This window comes from Pseudochaenichthys georgianus, chromosome 23, assembly GCF_902827115.2.
Source record: "Pseudochaenichthys georgianus chromosome 23, fPseGeo1.2, whole genome shotgun sequence".
Lineage (NCBI taxonomy): Eukaryota > Metazoa > Chordata > Actinopteri > Perciformes > Channichthyidae > Pseudochaenichthys > Pseudochaenichthys georgianus.
Window position 1 is genome coordinate 11,222,934 of NC_047525.1, and position 18,647 is coordinate 11,241,580.

General features: G+C 40.2%; 1 protein-coding gene across 4 annotated transcripts in view; it reads right to left on the reverse strand.

The window, feature by feature from the left end:
• magi2a (membrane associated guanylate kinase, WW and PDZ domain containing 2a) overlaps positions 1 to 11,437 on the reverse strand; it is a 241,919-nt gene extending 230,482 nt beyond the window's left edge. For all 4 annotated transcript variants that reach the window (XM_034112520.1, XM_034112517.1, XM_071201833.1 and 1 more), the window contains exon 1: positions 10,979 to 11,437. In XM_034112520.1, the coding sequence (XP_033968411.1) occupies positions 10,979 to 11,279 (301 nt within the window). In that variant the 5' untranslated portion in view covers positions 11,280 to 11,437. The remainder of the gene's footprint in view (positions 1 to 10,978) is intronic.
• Positions 11,438 to 18,647: the final 7,210 nt, after the last annotated feature.

An 18,647-nucleotide genomic window follows, 5' to 3' on the forward strand; every position in this document is an offset into this window, starting at 1 on the left:
CATACAGGGGATTGCAGTGCAATGTGCTTTACATCAGTCAAAAATAACACATAAAATCAGTGTAAAACAAGCAGCAAGAGCAAAGCATAAAGTGGGATAAAATAATTAAAAATAAAAACATGGGGAATAAAACAGAGAAATAGTGCAATGTCAATCACAGAGAATAGTGCAGTATAATAGTGTAAAATCAGTCAAATGCTTTGGTAAAGAGATTAAGCCTTTTTAAAAATGCCTAATGTATTGTCTTCCCTAATATTGTTGGGTAACATGTTCCACAGTTTTGGGGCGTAGTTTACAAAGGCTGCATGATTCTGATTCTGGTGACCTCTAATAGACCTGCATCTGATGATCGCAGTGTTCTGGCAGGTGTGTAGTTCATTAGAGTCAGCAATGTAGCTGGGTCTTTGTCCATTTAGAGCTTTGTATATGAGGAGAAGCACCTTAAAATCAATTCTAAAAGTTACAGGAAGCCAGTGTAGAGTAGCTAAGACAGGACTAATGTGTTCCCTCCTTTTGGTATTCGTTAGTAGTCTAGCTGCAGAGTTTTTAATGAGCTGGAGTCTTTGTAGATTCTCAAACTGCACCACTTAGAACTAAATAAACAATGCAGAGATTATTTTTATATAATTGTATTCAATAACCGTAAGAAATTAAACAGTATGAAGTGATTTGTAAATAGGAATACAGATTTGACTTAATGTTTTCATAAATATATTTTTCTCCCAGTTTGTCATGGGACTTATTTTTACCCTCTCAAAGAACCGGAATCGAGAAACAAAAATAACCGGAATCGAAAAGCAGAACCGGAATCGTTAAAATACAAACGATACCCAACCCTATGTGTGATGCAGTAAAATCTTACCGCTCACTTACGTTAGCGGTGTTGTAAAAACCGTGGGAAAATGTAAAAAATACGATGACGAAGAAGAAGATTCCAGTGGCCCCAATTTTTGTCCATTCTGGACAAGTGAAAAATGTATTCGGACAAGTAAATTGCCAAACTCACTTGTCCATGGACAAGTACTCTCTAAAAACTTTTTCTCACACTGTGATATAATGAAGCTAATTTAATCTCTTACATTCATGGGATTTATGTAACAGTAAGACAGAGAATGTAAGTGTGCACCCACATGCAGTATTTTAGTTTGTATATGCTATTGTAAATACTCCTGTTGTCTGCTGTGTTCAGACTCACGTCCTGTGTGTGATGCCACATTCAGGACATTCAGTGTCCTTTCTTTAACATAAGACTGTTGCTAGAAGCTGCAGCTAGACTGCAGAAGCATTATTTTTTTGGTTTTTGAGGATGGAACAACTTCACACACAGATATAGGGAGGCTAGACCTATACAATTCATTTATTTTGGTTTATAAATTAATGTCAAGACATTTATGTTTTTGATTTCTGAAGCACTTTCTAAATAATAAAAAGAGAGTTCATATGTATTTACTGCATGTATGCATTGATGAAAAATAATGTGCAGTAATATAGAAAATTGAGGATGCAACGCATTGGTATGAATCGTGATGCATCGGGATATCGAATTGAATCGAACCGTTAACAGGATCATCGTAATCGAATCGAATCGTGAGACCAGTGAAGATGCACAGCCCTACAGGCTTCTAGTGTTAATTTCGTTGATATTATTCTCATGAATATTAAACACAACAACCTCTGAACATTACAAATATTCGCCTCAATTGTGTGTGTGTGTGTGTGTGTGTGTGTGTGTGTGTGTGTGTGTGTGTGTGTGTGTGTGTGTGTGGTGTGTGTGTGTGTGTGTGTGTGGTGTGTGTGTGTGTGTGTGTGTGTGTGTGTGTGTGTGTGTGTGTGTGTGTGTGTGTGTGTGTGTGTGTGTGTGTGTGTGTGTGTGTGTGTGTGTGTGTGTGTGTGTGTGTGTGTGTGTGTGTGTGTGTGTGTGTGTGTGTGTGTGTGTGTGTGTGTGTGTGTGTGTGTGTGTGTGTGATGGATCGTTGGCGCTATGTGCAACTCAAGGCATATGCTCGAACGGGAGCTGCCTGGACGCTGCAATCATGTTCCGCACTATCCGTGCTAAGTGTGCTGACTTTTCGTACAATGTCCCACTGTCTGGCTTCCTGCATAAAGTCAAGTGCTCGGCGCAGTTGTGGCGAAATGTCGCTCCTCTGTTTTCATTTAAACAGCTCCTTCTATCCGTTAGCGCAGCTAGCTAGCACCAGATGCTAACAACAACAATGCATGTAAGGTCTCTCTCTCGCTCGCTCGTGCCACACATACACACACCCTCCCGGTCCTCGTTATTAACGCGTTAACTTGACAGCCCTAGTATATACTAAAATGACAAATTATTGTTTTTTTCTAGACTAGTTTGACTGAAATGTTCTATATAATCTGATGACTAAGAAAGACTCAACAGTTTTCATTGACAAGAAGGACAGGACTAAGACTAAAACTAAATAAAAAAAATAGCTGACGAAATTAACACTACTGGCTTCACCTTATTTAAATCATTTGATGGCAGAGACAGGTGTTGGATAAAAACAATCTAAGGGATTTGAGCAAAATGGAGAGGTGGAATCACAGCTCCTTTATTAGATTTAGAAAGATAAATGAAAGAAGATAGGTAGATTAAGGCAAACATTTGAGGAGGACAAGCCATAGTTAAAGTATGTCTATACTCTGTAAGGGAGCTCTAATGAAAGGATGGGACATTTTAGAAGTTTTTTTGCAAGCAGCTCATGAAAATGCATTTAAAGACACACACGCTATCTGATAGCAAGGTTAAGCAGCGAAAATATTCTAATATTATTCCAACTTTAAACGCTGGAATTGACATTTTGGTTGCACCTTACCTCAGTACTTCTGTCTGTTTTTCTAAACTGGAGGCAGTTTGGCCGGTAGGTAGGTAGGTAATACTCTGGCTATGAAGTACCTCAAACTACTCACTTAATCATCGAAACTATCCATTAAATCTTAATCTGGACCAAAGAGGAGGACCGACAGACCAAGAGCCATCCCTAAAGCTCAAAACAACCTTTTAAAACGACAAAGGTGCTGCCATTCTAGCTCCATGCACTCAGGCTGCAGTAATGACTTTCCCCAACAGCAGCTAACGCTAAGTGTTTCCCCGACGAGCGCACTGATTGCCTTTGGCTGACCTGGAACTGTCTGCCCTCACCTGTGCCCAACAGCTGTTAGCAGGCTCAACCGTCATACAGTCCTAACTGGAGTTTAGCTACTGAGAGCTTCTCACTGGAGAGGCAGTGAAAGATACAGTGACAGCCTCCATAGCTGGCTGCATTAATCCTCTACTGGTGCTTAGAAATTAAGCTGAACTGGAGCATTTCAGTGTGTGAAAGAGAAGAGATATAGAGAGAATGGAGAAGTGTATATGACATAAAGCTAATTATGCCTTGGGAGAAATATTTATGAATTAGAGAGAAGGCAGCCGAATCAGTGTTTACTCTTCAAGCAGATTATCCAAGACTATGCAGAGAGAGAATGGATTTGCAACAACTGTAATACACTTGCTTTCCACCATTTTGCAGGCAGCTGTGATGCAATTGGCAATGTTCACATATTGCCCGCATGCTTTGTGTGTACCTGGAGGATTAAAACATATCCATTAAGCAGCAGATAAGGGTTCAATCAACCCTTCTTCTTGAGTTGCATATTTGTGAGGAACAAACATAATGGCAGCACGCAACAGGGTTACTGGGGCAGGGTCTGCAATTTCTCAATTATGATCACGTTTTTTTCCAACAGTCCCATAATTGAGTTCAAGTGGTATCTTGTAAACAGCTATAGGAGAGAATTATGACCTGGTCAACTTAACAAAAAAACAGTTGTCAAACAGTAAAGGTGTGTATGTTGAAGTACATGGGATTTATTGTTTTATTTGAGTGTTTTTATCATGCCATCGAGTTATCGAGTATCGACATTCTTTGAATTGCACTGGTATTCTTGTCTACTACTACATTTCTGGTCCTGTGACGTCACAAGGTATAGTAATAACTAGGGATGCACGATATTGTTTTTTTGAAACCGATACCGATACCGATAACTTCCTGCTTCTCAAGACTGATAACCGATAAGAATATAATATATATATATATTAAATGTACCTGTAGTTTTTGCACACCTGGTGGTAAAAAAAAGACTAGTTGTGAGCAAATGACAAGAGCATTACTACTATGAACAAAACAAAGCCAAGAACAGTTTTGACTCTTCAAAGTGACCATATTTATTTCCCCAAACAAATCTGGCAAACTTCTTGCCTTTTTCAAAAGCCTCGTCGATAGGTAAAAGCCCCGGTGCCTTTGCAGCTGGCTTTGGATTCGCCCTAGTTTAGCAGCGCAGGCGTCTTCGTACGCTGTTAACACACCATCGTAGCCATGGCGATGTTTCAGGTGACTAATCAGGTTGGAAGTATTATAGCTCGTTGCCTTTTTCCCTCCTCGTGGAACTTCTGCATTGCATTTGTTAATACAAATAGCAAGCAAACTATCTAACTCTGAAACTTTGAAATAGTCCCATACTACCGACGACATGTTTGTTTACTGTCCTGGCTTCACGGCCGCACACCATTTACGTCATAGCTCCAGTTAGGGAGCGCTGGATTTGTGAAAAACTCCCCTCTTCCTAAACCACTAATACCACACTACTGGCAAAACGGGAGGAGCCGAGTGAAAAACAAGCGCCCCTCATCCCAATCCACACACACGTATGTTGTTCTTTTTTTTACCCAAAAAATATATTGTATATTATCGGGGCTATTAATACCGTTATCGGGTTTATCGGGATGACGTCATAATTCCTAATATCGGACCGATAATTATCGGGCCGATAATTATCGTGCACTACTAGTAATAACATTACGATCGAGCCAGAAACAGCAATGCTATGAACTATTGCAGCATACTAGGAATCCACGGATTTTACTTTTCTTTTACCCAAACACATTCCAACACATTAGTGTATCTACAATTACCAAATACCCAACTTTATCGCAACTGGATCAACAACAAGGTCAATAATGGCCCAAATTCATTGGATAGAATTGGTTACAAAAAATTTCATCATCATGCACTCACATATTTTAAGTATATAAAAAGGTGTATCAGTAAATGCTGACGTTGGCATCAAATCTACAGGGGCCACTTTAGCCACAGACCTCACCTTACATTCCCCCTAATGTCTAGCTATAATGACAATTCTCTGTGTCTCTGAGAATGTAATTGTGCCCCATGTTCCCTTATATACCCATCAGTTTTTTGTGCAGATCCTAATTACGTCCTGCAAGGAAGAGATGGCTGCTGGTGGCAATCTAATCTAATCCTCAACCCGGAGACTAATAAAGGACTTAATATATGTGTGTGTGTGCATGTGTGAGAGTGTAAAATGGGCTAGAGCCCTAGGATTTCAGACGTCGTGAAAAGTTAGAGGAAAAGGATGTAGTAAGCGGTTAAATTCGTTAAAATGATTCATGATCACTATAACAGAAAGAAAATGGATCATGAATTGGCTTTTTTAAATTACAGACAAGATCGTAATGCGAGTTGGCAATTCAGGCAAGATATTCCAAGAGAAAGGGACGCAGCTTTTACATTTGGGACATTCATGAAGCAGCGGACCAATTCAGAAGAGTATAACTAGATGTATTATTCAAAAAGACCACTAAAGGACATGCCAAGCAGCTATTCACTGAGAGCAAAGCCCTGATGAAAGAAAAGTGATTCAAATTGAAAAGAGTACTCTGCTATTATTATTGCTGGATAGTAATCATCCTTAAATAATATGTGTCTTTGGAAATGGGACAACTGTTTAACCACTACTGAATGATAAACATGTTCTGCTTAATCACATATGCACTCCACTAGCTCTAAGAATAACCAGTATTTATCTAGATCTACGTGATTGGGTGAGTGTCTGGAAAACTAATTGGGAAAGCAACATTAAGCACAAGCACAGTAGAGAGACAAAGCTCCACTGAAAAAACTATTAGTTAAAGAAATGTTGTCAGTGTGCTGTGAGTAAAATCTTTCTGTAGCTCCTTTCTGGAGTTGCCTTAGCTTACTTTTAGTTACTTATTGTCTTTTAGAGGCTGTAGCCAGCTCAATATTAAAGGTGGGGTAGGTAAGTTTCAGAAACCGGCTCGAGTGCACTACAATTTGAAAGTACACAGCCGAAAAGAATCCGCCTCTTCCTTCAGACTTCCTTACAGAAGTGTGATCCAACACACATGAACGTGCACATGACGTCAGCAGACTAGTGAAAGTGGCCGCCTGTTAGGGCTGTGCAATTTAATCGATCTTGCGATATATATCGATATTTAGTTTTCCGAGAAAGTATCGATATTTCAGCCGCGGGTATCGATACATTAAGTCTGATAACTGTGTTCGTTATACTCGCGTCCAGGAGAGAAGCTTTAAAAAGGAGACTAATTGAGTCTCTGAGAATGTTCAAATGTATACTTTAATTAATAAAAAGCGCGGTAATGTTACAAGCAGAAGATGGTTCAATCAGAAAAACAGCTGTGTTCTGGCTCTCGTGAGCGAAGGGAAGAGAGCGAGCTCCACCTCTCCAGCTGTTAAATATCCTCTGCTGAATCCTCCCTGTGGGCCGGTTGGCGCTGCTGGGGATCGGCCCTCCACGTCTCCAATGTTCGTTGTTGCGCATATCAGAGGATTCAGACATTGCACATTAAATATATAACTAAACACGCCTTTTCTCCTCCTTATCTCTTTCATGACTTTTCATTTAATACATTTTAAACGCTGTAATCAATACTCCAAAAATACCTCACGGCTGGTATCATTTCCGGTAGTTCCGAATGTTGTCTCATGCTACCCACGTCTGTAAACAAACGTATTCAAATAAACTATACCTTCATTTAATATTCAGCAATAATAATATCTCGACGTCTATAGTTGTAGTGTTGAAATCAGTAGGTTTCGGTGTGCAACACGTGTCATATCGCTACTAAATTCACCTCTATAGGAAATGGTATATTAGCCACATGCTAAATGTGGAGATGAAGGATTTTCAGAATAAAAGCTCAACAACTGGTTGTGCACAACAACTTCTGGTTTTTCAGTATAAAACAGCATTTAAACTGACGGTATGTTTATGGTACTTTATGCCATCAAAACATTGATTTTAATTTCTAACAAGTCCCATTCAAATCCCCCGTGTTCCGCCACCTGCTGCACCTTTTCATTCTCCATTGTCCATTGTGATACTGCACTTTACAGCTACAGTTTGCACTGTTTCAATAAATAAAACTAATTTTCTCACCACATCTTTTGATTCATTTTGTCCAGCATTTGCAAGCTGTAGACTCTCCGTCAGAGCCATACATTGTATAATTGATGCTTTCAGTTTTCAGTTGAATTAATTCAATCCAAGTCAATGGAACACTCACAAGATGTCACCAAAATCACACTGTCCCTTTAAAATCTTTCAGAAAATGATATAAGTGTATCGAATTATATCGAATCGTATCGAATCGCATCGTTGGCTGAATATCGTGATATATATCGTATCGTTGGCTGAATATCGTGTATCGTATCGTATCGTGAGATTAGTGTATCGCCACAGCCCTACCGCCTGTTGCTGGCGAGTCATTGAAGTACTGCTGCAATGCACGCCCAATGAGGGCACGAGATAGATTTGTACTTTTTACAGTATTACGGCTTCCACAGATGAAATTTTTTTATGGATTTTTTGTCAAAGCACTTAAAATATTCATTGCTATCGGGATGTTAAGAGCATTCCATGGAATATAACAAAAAGTCTATCTCGAGCCGGTTTCTGAAACTTACCTACCCCACCTTTAAGTAAGAGTGAAGATACTTGATCAAGAACACTGAATGAAAAGTGATTCTATAGATGGAGTACACACAAGTCTCTCCTTTATAGACAGGCTTACTCAATTCAAAACCACATAGTTTCTTGCAAGTGTATAAATAAGAAGATAAATGAATACAAAGCTTAACCTGTTACGCCCTGAGCCTGTTTTACAGGTCTCAGGCTCGAAAATGACATGCCCAGAACTAGGGATGCACGATATTGGGTTTTTGAAACCGATACCGATAACTTCCTGCTTCTCAAGACCGATACCGATAACCGATAATAAAAAAAGATTTACGCCACTAATTATTTTAACGCGATTAACGCATGTGTATTTTTTTTCCTTGGCCGCCCCGTAGTTTCAGAGTTTAAAATACCATCTCCAAGCTGATGCTGACAGCCCCGCTCCTGCCGCCCGCTTGTGGCAGACCACACTTCCACGCTCAGCGGCAGGCACCGACTGGCCATCTGGAGGGTGTGTGTATGTGTGGCCCGAGCGAGCGAGAGAGAGACCTTACGTGCATTGTTGTTGTTAGCATCTGGTGCTAGCTAGCTGCGCTAACGGATAGAAGGAGCTGTTTAAATGAAAACAGAGGAGCGACATTTCGCCACAACTGCGCCGAGCACTTGACTTTATGCAGGAAGCCAGACAGTGGGACATTGTACGAAAAGTCAGCACACTTAGCACGGATAGTGCCACACACACACACACACACACACACACACACACACACACACACACACACACACACACACACACACACACACACACACACACACACACACACACACACACACACACACACACACACACACACACACACACACACACACACACACACACACACACACACACACACACACACACACACACACACACACACACACACACACACACACACACACACACACACACACACACACACACACACACACACACACACACACACAATTGTATTATTGTATGAGAGAGGTTCCAGGTTGAATTGAGGCGAATATTTGTAATGTTCAGAGGTTGTTGTGTTTAATATTCATGAGAATATTTGTCATTGTTCAAATGATAATAAACATTAGCATAAAGCATATTTGTCAACTCATATGTTGATAAGAGTATTAAAAACTTAAAAATATTCCTCTAAGGTACATTTAGAACAGATAAAAAATGTGCGATTAATTTGCGATTAATCGCGATTAACTATGGACAATCATGCGATTAATCGCGATTACATATTTTAATCGACTGACAGCCCTAATTATTATAAGAGTAGGCTTTAAACAAATGTTTTTAATTGCTGGATAAAGCAGCAGGCAGACATGTGTATCATGTGTCAGGCCTTATATTAGTTATTGTGATGTACTGTGCTCTTTGTCTATCTCTCTCCACAAAAAGGAATGTACTGGAACAGTTTAGTTAATGTGCTTCTGCTTGGAAGTGAAACATATCTGTTATTGAACACTCTGCTGTGAGGACACAGCGAGGGTGTTTTTTTCCCCTGATAATATTTACTTGTGGGCATGTTTACAAATGTACATAATCCCATATAAAAACAACTTGACATTGTCAACCACCAAACACGAGCAGAGCAGCGGGAGAATATCAATCACTTCAGCAATCACTGGAGGATATAAATATTTCATGGAAAAAAGTTTGATATAGGCTTGGCTACCTTTTGAATAAATCCCTAGTGTGACGCTCAACACACACCCACATCCGCACACATACAAACACACAGGCTAAGACTTTGATCCAAATCCTCTTACGGGGTTTTGCTGATTTTTTCACCCTAACATGAGCCTACAGATCCTCCTCTCAGCTCACAATGCAAGATACCCAGTGTCATTAGCTGCATAAATCAAAAACACACGGCCAGACGAGTGTGTCTGCGACATAAGACCTTCACAACTAGTGGACAACGTTGACAGGCGTTAGATGGAGTTGGTGCATGTTAGGCCAATTTACATTTGAGTTCTGGCTGCAATTCAATTCAATTCAATTAAAACATGTCTAAAACAATTATGGAGTGTTGGACAGGACAATCTTGTCTTCCTGTGCCGAAAGTAAAACCACAACACTCGCTTCAGAAATCTTCTGCAAAAGATGTGAAAGCTGTAGCATTCAATATATGTGACCTCATCACACGGTATTCTTAAAATCTCATGACATCACTAAACTGTTGAAATAGGGACTTGGAAATTTGCTACACAATATCCCTTCCAAATCCAATCCACTTAATGTAGTACTAATTGGATAATAAATATTGCATTGCTTATCAAAAAAAGTATATGTGTGATAAAAAAGTTGGAAATGTAGAGGAAGCATTTTTTTCTTTTAACTTCTTTTGACTGATAAACAGTCTCAGCCCAATGAAAACATTCAAAGTTTACTATCAAAGACGATCAGCAAAGATATTAGAGAATGATTTGCATGGTTGCTTTAAAAGATTACAGTATTCATAACAACGTTTTTAAATACACACTGATCAATTTGACTACTTGTTTCAGCTCCATAGCAATCGATTTCAAATATTTGTCAGGGATACTTTATATAGATTTTTGACATGTTTGCTTTAATATTGTGATTCTTTCAGAGGCTGATGAAGAGTAATCCAATATAGTACAATCCAATATATAGTCCATTGTTTATGCCATTGGTATCTGGCTTCTTGATATTCAGTAATCTTGACCTACGGTGGCTGCATGACATTTAGAAATATTACAGTACAGCATCAATATGGTATTATAAGTTTGTTGTTGTTGTTATGTACAACATTAAACTACACTTTTGCACTTGAATTTTTTGCAAAACGTGAGTGTGTATTTTCTGACTGCCCTAAATGTAACACACCCCCTTACAAGCTACAGTACACCACCCTGCAAACACAACCAAAACACGTCTAAAACACATTTTTACAACAACTAATGTGAATAAAATGTGTACATAAGACTTAAACAACAATAAAACACTGCAAAAAGTTCATTTTCGCGACAATGTTTGCTAATAACATCGAGAGGCTATCAGTTTTAGAAGACAAAAGCACTGCTGTCAAAACACCAAAGCGTGTCAAAAAGCTAACGGTTTCCAAAAATGTCCGAACAAGAAAACTACGAAATGCGGGAAAAGTTGTCGTGAGAGCTTGAAAACACTTACCTTGTTTGACACACTTGAGTCGGACGGGGTCTTTGCTGTGTTTGACCACAGCATGGACGTCCCTGGTGGTGAGTCCAGCCACCGGGGTATCATTGACTTCCAGGAGGAGTTCATCCGTCCACAATTTGCCGCTGTGGCACACTGCTGTGCCCGGGAGAAGCTCGCCGATAACCGGGAACTGTCCATTCTCTGCGCCGCCCTTCAACTCCAGCCCCAGCTCCCCCTCCTCATTCCTGCAAAGGACACTCTCATGGACTTTGTTAGTCCAGTGGTTCTTCCTCTTCTTCAGGGTCTTGGACATGGCTCAAACAAGGGAAAATCACATGAGTGCGGTCGTGGAAGAAGTTTTTCCGTTCTTTGAAGTCCCCCAGTGTCAGAGCCACACTGTGATGTGTCCAGTTTCAGCAGTAAACGCCACTTGTATCCATGTCAGCGCGCAGCAGCTGGATCATCAGTCTGCCTTTGCATTAACTGGGAGCTGCTCAACTTGTGATGCCTTCAAGCGATATTTCAAAGATCGGTATTGACAATCTCGCTGTTCAAAAGCGACCTAGTGAAGGAGTACAACAGAAATTAGGATAATTAATGCGATAGGCCTACATTGAGTTTAATTATTAATCTGACTGGTTAGTGAAACAACCTGAAAGCTAATTAACAACTAACAATGGTTAAATAATTTATGTTTATGTTGTTGATCAACATAAACAATGGTAATTTAATTGACCTACACACTTTTTGGCCCAATTATATGTTATAAATGTATCAACACATTTGTGTTTTTTTAATGAAAATAACTGTTGAAAAACACACTAACTCAATTATATGTGAGGAATTACTTCTACAAGTTTGTTTTTGTAGTTCTACCACTTTAAAGAGATTTTTTTTTAAACAACCAGGACATCCTTACATTATCGTTACAGCTTTCAATGCAACAAACCTCGTTACTTTTTAGAAATGAACTAACACAGAACAATCGTAAAGTGCCAAATGTTTTCAAAATTCATCAAGGAGTTGTTTACAACTTCTAAACTTGTAGTCTACAAGTTTACGAGGGACACCTGAAGGCAGCATCCAGCTCCAACAAACCCAACTGACCCGGATGTGAAGGCTGCAGGAGGAGGAGAGAGGCTTTTCCCAATTCCAGTTTTCCATGGAAAAAAGGAAAAGAGAGAGAAACTGAGTAGCGGACGTATTTCCACTGGTATGGCAGCAGAGCAGAATACAAAGTTTTGACACCACAAATATGTCTTTTTTGGCATTTTGCTAACAGTGACTTTATTTGCTGCAGTGTATACGCTTTAGAAAGTAAGATCAACTGACTCAACAAAAAAAAAAGGGTTTTTCCCAGCTATTTACTGAAAGTGGGATTATCAGTTACAGTCTATTTGTGTCTGATCGAGGGGCCTAAAAAGATAGTTGTTAAACATATTTTCATTATATTTGTTCAGGTGAACTTGACAGAACATAAGAACATTAAGAAACTCATCCAAGGGCATCAAATACTTCTCAGCATCTTCTCCATAATGATATTTATATTTCAGAAGTATATATAGTTCTCTTTAGCAGCATTTGTTATTCACACACTCAGCTATAGCTTTAATAGTTTTGTAATTTGCCAGAAGAAATGGCTGGAAAAGGAAAAATCCCCCCCCCATCTCGAACTAGAGTGTATGACTGAGTATAATCCATCTTCAAACAAATGTATGTTCTGGATATTTTCCATCACGGGTCTTTAAAAGTTACTGAGCTCGTATTTGGTAATGATAGTTTGCCGCTTTAATGCCATCATTATATAGATATACGATAAAAGCAGAGTTTTCTCTAGTGGCAAGTTAATCCTTTTTTAGACGAACAATCGTGTTTTTCTCATAACAAATGAAACATTCCTGTAATGACTAGGGTTAAGTGCACTTGTTTCCCACAAAAGGCATCATCATGTGTCATTGATTCTGCTTTATTCAAAAGTGTTTTCTGGAAAATACCAAAACTAATGTAAACACTGCCAAATACCCACAGTGAAGTTGGGTTTTGGAGAGATATTCACTCACATCCAAACTCCATCTTTAATCCAAAGGGTTGCATGTGTTTCTTCAATACTTCAGTTATGCTAAACATGTTTTATTGATCATTTTAGTTTCAGAGTCATGTGACCCAGTGACTCCAAATAAAGGCAGCATTATTGTTAGTACACTGGACATGAAGACACATCTGTTTTTGCTGAATTGTATGGCATCTTCTATTTTATACTGTTATTGAAAAGTTTTGATTGCTGTTTTTGATTGCTGTCAATAACCACAATGTAATGTGTCAACTTTTTATTAGATTTAGGTCCACCTACTAAATAAATCTCAATATCTTTATGAAAACATAGCAGTTCTTTTGTTGTAGAGATTCATCATTTATCTGTATGCTAAATATGAAGCTGGACACAGGCGGGAGTTAGCTTAGCATTAAAAATGGAAACAACTAGAGTAAATAACCCAGACTGTAAAAACAAAAATTAGTGGTGTACGCATTAAACCCTTGTTTGTGTTCCTTTGGACAGAAGTCCCTAATGTCATATTTTCTACAGTCGATCTAATACATAGCAATATAAGTTAATAATTCTCAAAAAGAGTACTTCTTTAAGTATATTCAATGCAAACAGTTTGAAATTAGCCTTTAATTTGGAATATAAACTCTCCAAATTCCCAGAATAAAATAACAAAGGATGCTCTAAGTGTGTCCTCAATTTAAACACATCAAAACAGAGGAAGAAAAAACAGGTATCTAACAGACAGAGCTTTAATTTGTCCTCCAAAATGTGTTGCTGCCCCTGAGTTGTGATTTGGAAACAGCCTCTGCATTCCAGAGGTGGGAGCACTGAGGACTTAGAGAGTGAAAATTAAAAAAGAGAAAGAAAGTGAAAGAGAAAGGGAGTATTTTATCAAGGGCAGGAATTCTGGAGGCAGTGTTTGAACAAGGATAGGAATGCTCTGCGCGTGGCAGAATAAGTGCCGGGAAGGAGAAGAGAACATCAACAGTGTGGGGAGTGAACTGGAAAAACAGAGTGGGATTGAACTGTGCGAGATATGCTGGGTGTGCAATGAGCGTGGGTTGATGAGAATGCCACTATGAAACATAATGTGTATGTTTAGAAAACAGCAATTCCTGTTCGTATAATTATTCCATGTGACATGCACACAGAGCAGCTTTTAATTCCTTTTGTGCAGATTCACATTGCAGGAAATCAGTCCATCAGTCACATCTACACGGCCAGATGGGAGTTCATTGGCTCAGCCAGTGATGCCCCTGGGATTGCTCCGCTGCTCTGCTACATGATGTAATGGTTATGACAGGCCTCATTGCTGGATAATTAAAGCTGGTCAGGAATAACGTGAAATTGCCCAATGATGGCTTCCGCTACCAATGTAGGAGGAAGTTATTACCCACTTTGTCTGAGCGGACACTGTCATCCAGCAGAGTCATTTTGGGGATTTGGCTGCTTGTTTTACAGACTCGATACGCTTGAATGATGGAGCAGAAGCTGCTCTTTTCAAGCCGTCAGTGTGGTCAATTTGTCTTTTTCAGTCATCTGACGTTTATGTGGCTGCCATCTGCTCGACCTTGCAGCATAGGAAAAAGCTCCCGTCCGTCACTCTGTATCTTCCTTGGCTTGACCCCCACGAAGAAGTAAAGGGTGCCGAGCAATGTGCAGCTGAATCTGGTATACTGCCAAAAGCATCTATGAATTAACTGGAACTGGCAGAAAAAGGTAAAAGAACACTATTCATTTTTGGCTGTTTTTCAAGGTTTGGTCGAGGCTCCAAAAATAGCAAGGTGGATACATAAACTGAAATGTAACCCGTTAACACTCAATAGAACAAGACTGTAGAGCTTTTCAAAGAAGAAATATCCAATTAATCTGGCCTAATTCACTAGTACACTTGGTTGGCTCCGTTATGACCAGAAGATTTTGATAGCTAATGTTAGCTAACGTCAGCCATTTATAGTTAGATGTTGCTTTAGTTACATGACTAATTCATCATTGAGAATCAAAAATGATAAAACATCTGTAAACATGTAATGAAAACGGCTGGAGACGCATTGAACAGTACAAATTGTAAGTATAAACAGCAACATTTATCACCACATTGTTGACATTTTAACTAGGTTTAGCAGAAAAAGTCCCAGAGAATGGTTCAGTATGTAATATCAACACATCCTCACTCCCAGGTCGGCCTATGTTGACGTTATGTAAAGTCCCCTGTGTCGGCTTTTTCCAACGCAAGGGGGGGGGGCCTTAGCGTCCATTTTCAACGCAAGGGGGGGGCCCTTAGTGTCCATTTTCAGCTTTCCGGGATGTCCATGCTTCTATGGACGCTCATGGAAGCACGGCATTCGTTTGTGTCAGCTGCCCTTAAAGAGCCTGTGACACGGTTTTCCCCCATCATCCAAACCCATCAATTTGAGTACATATTAGCCGCGTTCACACTGCGGTACTTTTCCCACAAAGGTTCATGCGAACTTAGTTCATGATCGCGTTCACACCAAAAAGAGCCGGTACTAAAAGTAGTTCATGCGAACCTTTTTACCCCCTCGAAAGTCCCTGCTAGAAAGCAGGGACTTTCGAGCGGCTCTTTTTTGAGAAAAGAGCTATATTCCTGATTGGCTGGGCGAATTACAAACCACGCCCCGTAAAACTCCCAAAAGGTTTTGTGAAACCGCCATTTTATTATCCTTGCATTAGCATTATTAGCATTAGCCCAGCACAGAAACGCAGAGAGACTAACTTATGGCAACACAAAATAAAACATGGGAGCGGTGGAGATGAGGAGGTGTCGGCGTTCTGGTGATTTACTCGGAAGGCTTCAGTAGAAATTGCTGGGACTCCCAGCAGCTTCTACTGAAGCCTTCCCCAACTCCGGGGACTTCCGGCCGGGGACTTTGGGCGGCAGTATACGCCGTGAAGTGGGTTGCGGCCTGCCAGTAAACCCAAAGCAGAAGAAGAAGAAGTGACGTCAGCGGCTTCATTTGCCTAATCCACCCCCAGGGACTTTTTCTGGTGTGAACGCGATCTGTATTTAGTTCATGCGAACTAAAGAGTTCGCAAGAACTAAGTTCGCATGAACCTTTGTGGGAAAAGTACCGCAGTGTGAACGCGGCTATTGTCCCCTTGAAAACCGTTACTGAACTGATTTTGGATATTTGTACTTTGATAACCATTAATCTGCCTTCAATGTTGACAATTTTCTGGATCTTCTCGCGGATTCTTCAAGTCCCGCCAAATGATGGGTGACGTCATTGCGGGCACAGCGCTCCAGCTGCACCGTCCAGGATCCCAGCTTCTGCATGAAAACCTTTATATATATACAGTCAGATGTAAACGCACGACGGCGCACACAGCAGCAAGCTCAGACAGCGATGACAGGTTAATGTTGAACGTGTCTGAGAGCTCATATGAGGCTGAAGGATCGGTTTATGTTGTATCTGTTAGAAGTTTAGGAATGAGGTGCGTCAATATGGGCGATCATATGGTCATGTAGCCAGTGGGACTGGGACTAAAAATCATCCCGGGACTCTCGACCGGCCCACTTCGGTACCGCTAGTAAATTGTCAACGGGGGGAGTGGGGGATGTCAGGGGGGTGCTGTAGATAGTAAATGTAAATATGTAAATATTTGTGTCACTGCATCCTGGTAAAATACAAATATAATGTATAATGTCTGTGTCTTTGACATTAGCGCTGCTAGCCACCTGTGCCCTGTACTACGAAGCCAGTTCAACAGACCCTGGATATGTTTGAGTAACAAACAAACTAACAACAACAAACTAACAAACGAGATCTCGCTAAGCGGTCCTACGACGCTGGTTATCAACTCGGTAAATCAAGCCAGGGTTTCTCTCTCCAGCTGAGAGCGCGTTCACGTCTAAGACACGAGTGGATCTGACTTTAATTACATTTGTCTCGAGTGTTTCGTCAACATAATGTGTTAAATAATACTTCTGCATACAGTCTGTGACACTGTGAGTGTTGCACGGCCAGATGAGGCTGGAGAAGCTGACTCAGATAAGGAAATATATGATATTATATGATATTACATGATCGATGATCTGATTGATGATGTAATATGAATGATAAGTGCGACACGTCGGCGTCTTCTCTGCATACGGCAGTTTAAACTGTATTTCCTTTATACTGTAATATGACTTGAGAGATTTAAACTCCGCACACTGAGTTGATCTCTTTTCTATAGACGCCGGAGGCGGGCAGCGTCAGGTAAAAGAAGTTATTTAGCCTTCTCAAACCTGAGCCTCACGCGCCGCCTATGGGGGATGTGCTAGTTACTTATCCGACCGGCCCACTTCGGTACCGGCCCATCGGGATTCGTCCCGATGACCAGTCCGCCACTGCACCCAGTCCGCCACTGCACCCAGCCCACGTAAACTGTCAACGGGGGGAGCCTCGCTGCGGGGAAACGGTGGACCTAGTGTCCCGATCGGAGTGGGAATAATAATAATAATCCGTGCATTTTATCCATTCATTTCCCCAACATTGTGGTAAAAAAACCACACGTTTAATCCATGTTGTTGGTGTACTACAACTACAAAAAGAAGGCAGAAGACACTACACTACCCAGAATCCCCAGCTATCGTTTGGACTACACCATGTGCTCTGTTTGACAAACCCAGTGATAGCCCTCAAGCTCTGTGATTGGAGAGTGTGCTCCGAGGGTTACCGAGCCTCGAACAGCACTTGAAATGGGATGGAACCACGGCAGACTGTCCAAAACTGGATTTGAACGGGTCCACCGCGTCCCCCCCTCCCCCACCCTGTCCCGTATTTCCCATAATAAGAAGTTGCCAGTATTAAACTGTGTACATCCCTGGAGGTTTAGGTAGGGGATAGGAAACACTCACATGTAAAACATATAATTAATAAATGGGTGAAAATTGCTGGTGCCCATAATGGGCAGCATTAATATATATACACACATGCCAGCTAAGGTCAGAAGAGCTTTATTTAACAGCTGGTCTTATGTTTGTGACCCCGGTTGATAAGCCTGAAACATGCACTTGTCAAGGTTCAGAGGCACATTTTGAAAATATGGCAGTAGCCATCGATCAGCTTAAGATAAGATATACTTTATTGATCCCAAGTTGGAACATTTGCGTTACATCAGCATGTGTAACAGTTAAATATGCAGTGGTGTTTATTTGTAAATCATTTAGTATAATCACACACATTCTGTGTTTTATATTCAACAATTCTGTGTTCTTTATTTATTGATTGTTCAATACCTGACAAGGCCGGAGATGAAATATCTACATACATCTTATAAGATATAATACAGTATAATATCAGTTAAAATAAGTGCTTCAACATAGTTAACATTGCTGGAGGTATGCACAAATATTGATAGATGTCTTGTAATGCACTGTTGAGGAACCTGCCACCCAAGTTTTTCATTCAGTGCATAACTACACCATAGTTGTGTAGGCCTATATGATATGTCAATAAACCTTAGAAAATCTTGAAATCTTGAAAGGGATGTGCAAAATAGTCATTATATACAGTCTGTAATTAACTATTAGTAGAGAATAACGAGTAATGAATATACTTTATAGGGATTCTATTAATATCTAATAATAACAATAATGAAATTAAATAACATGCTTTAACCACTAGG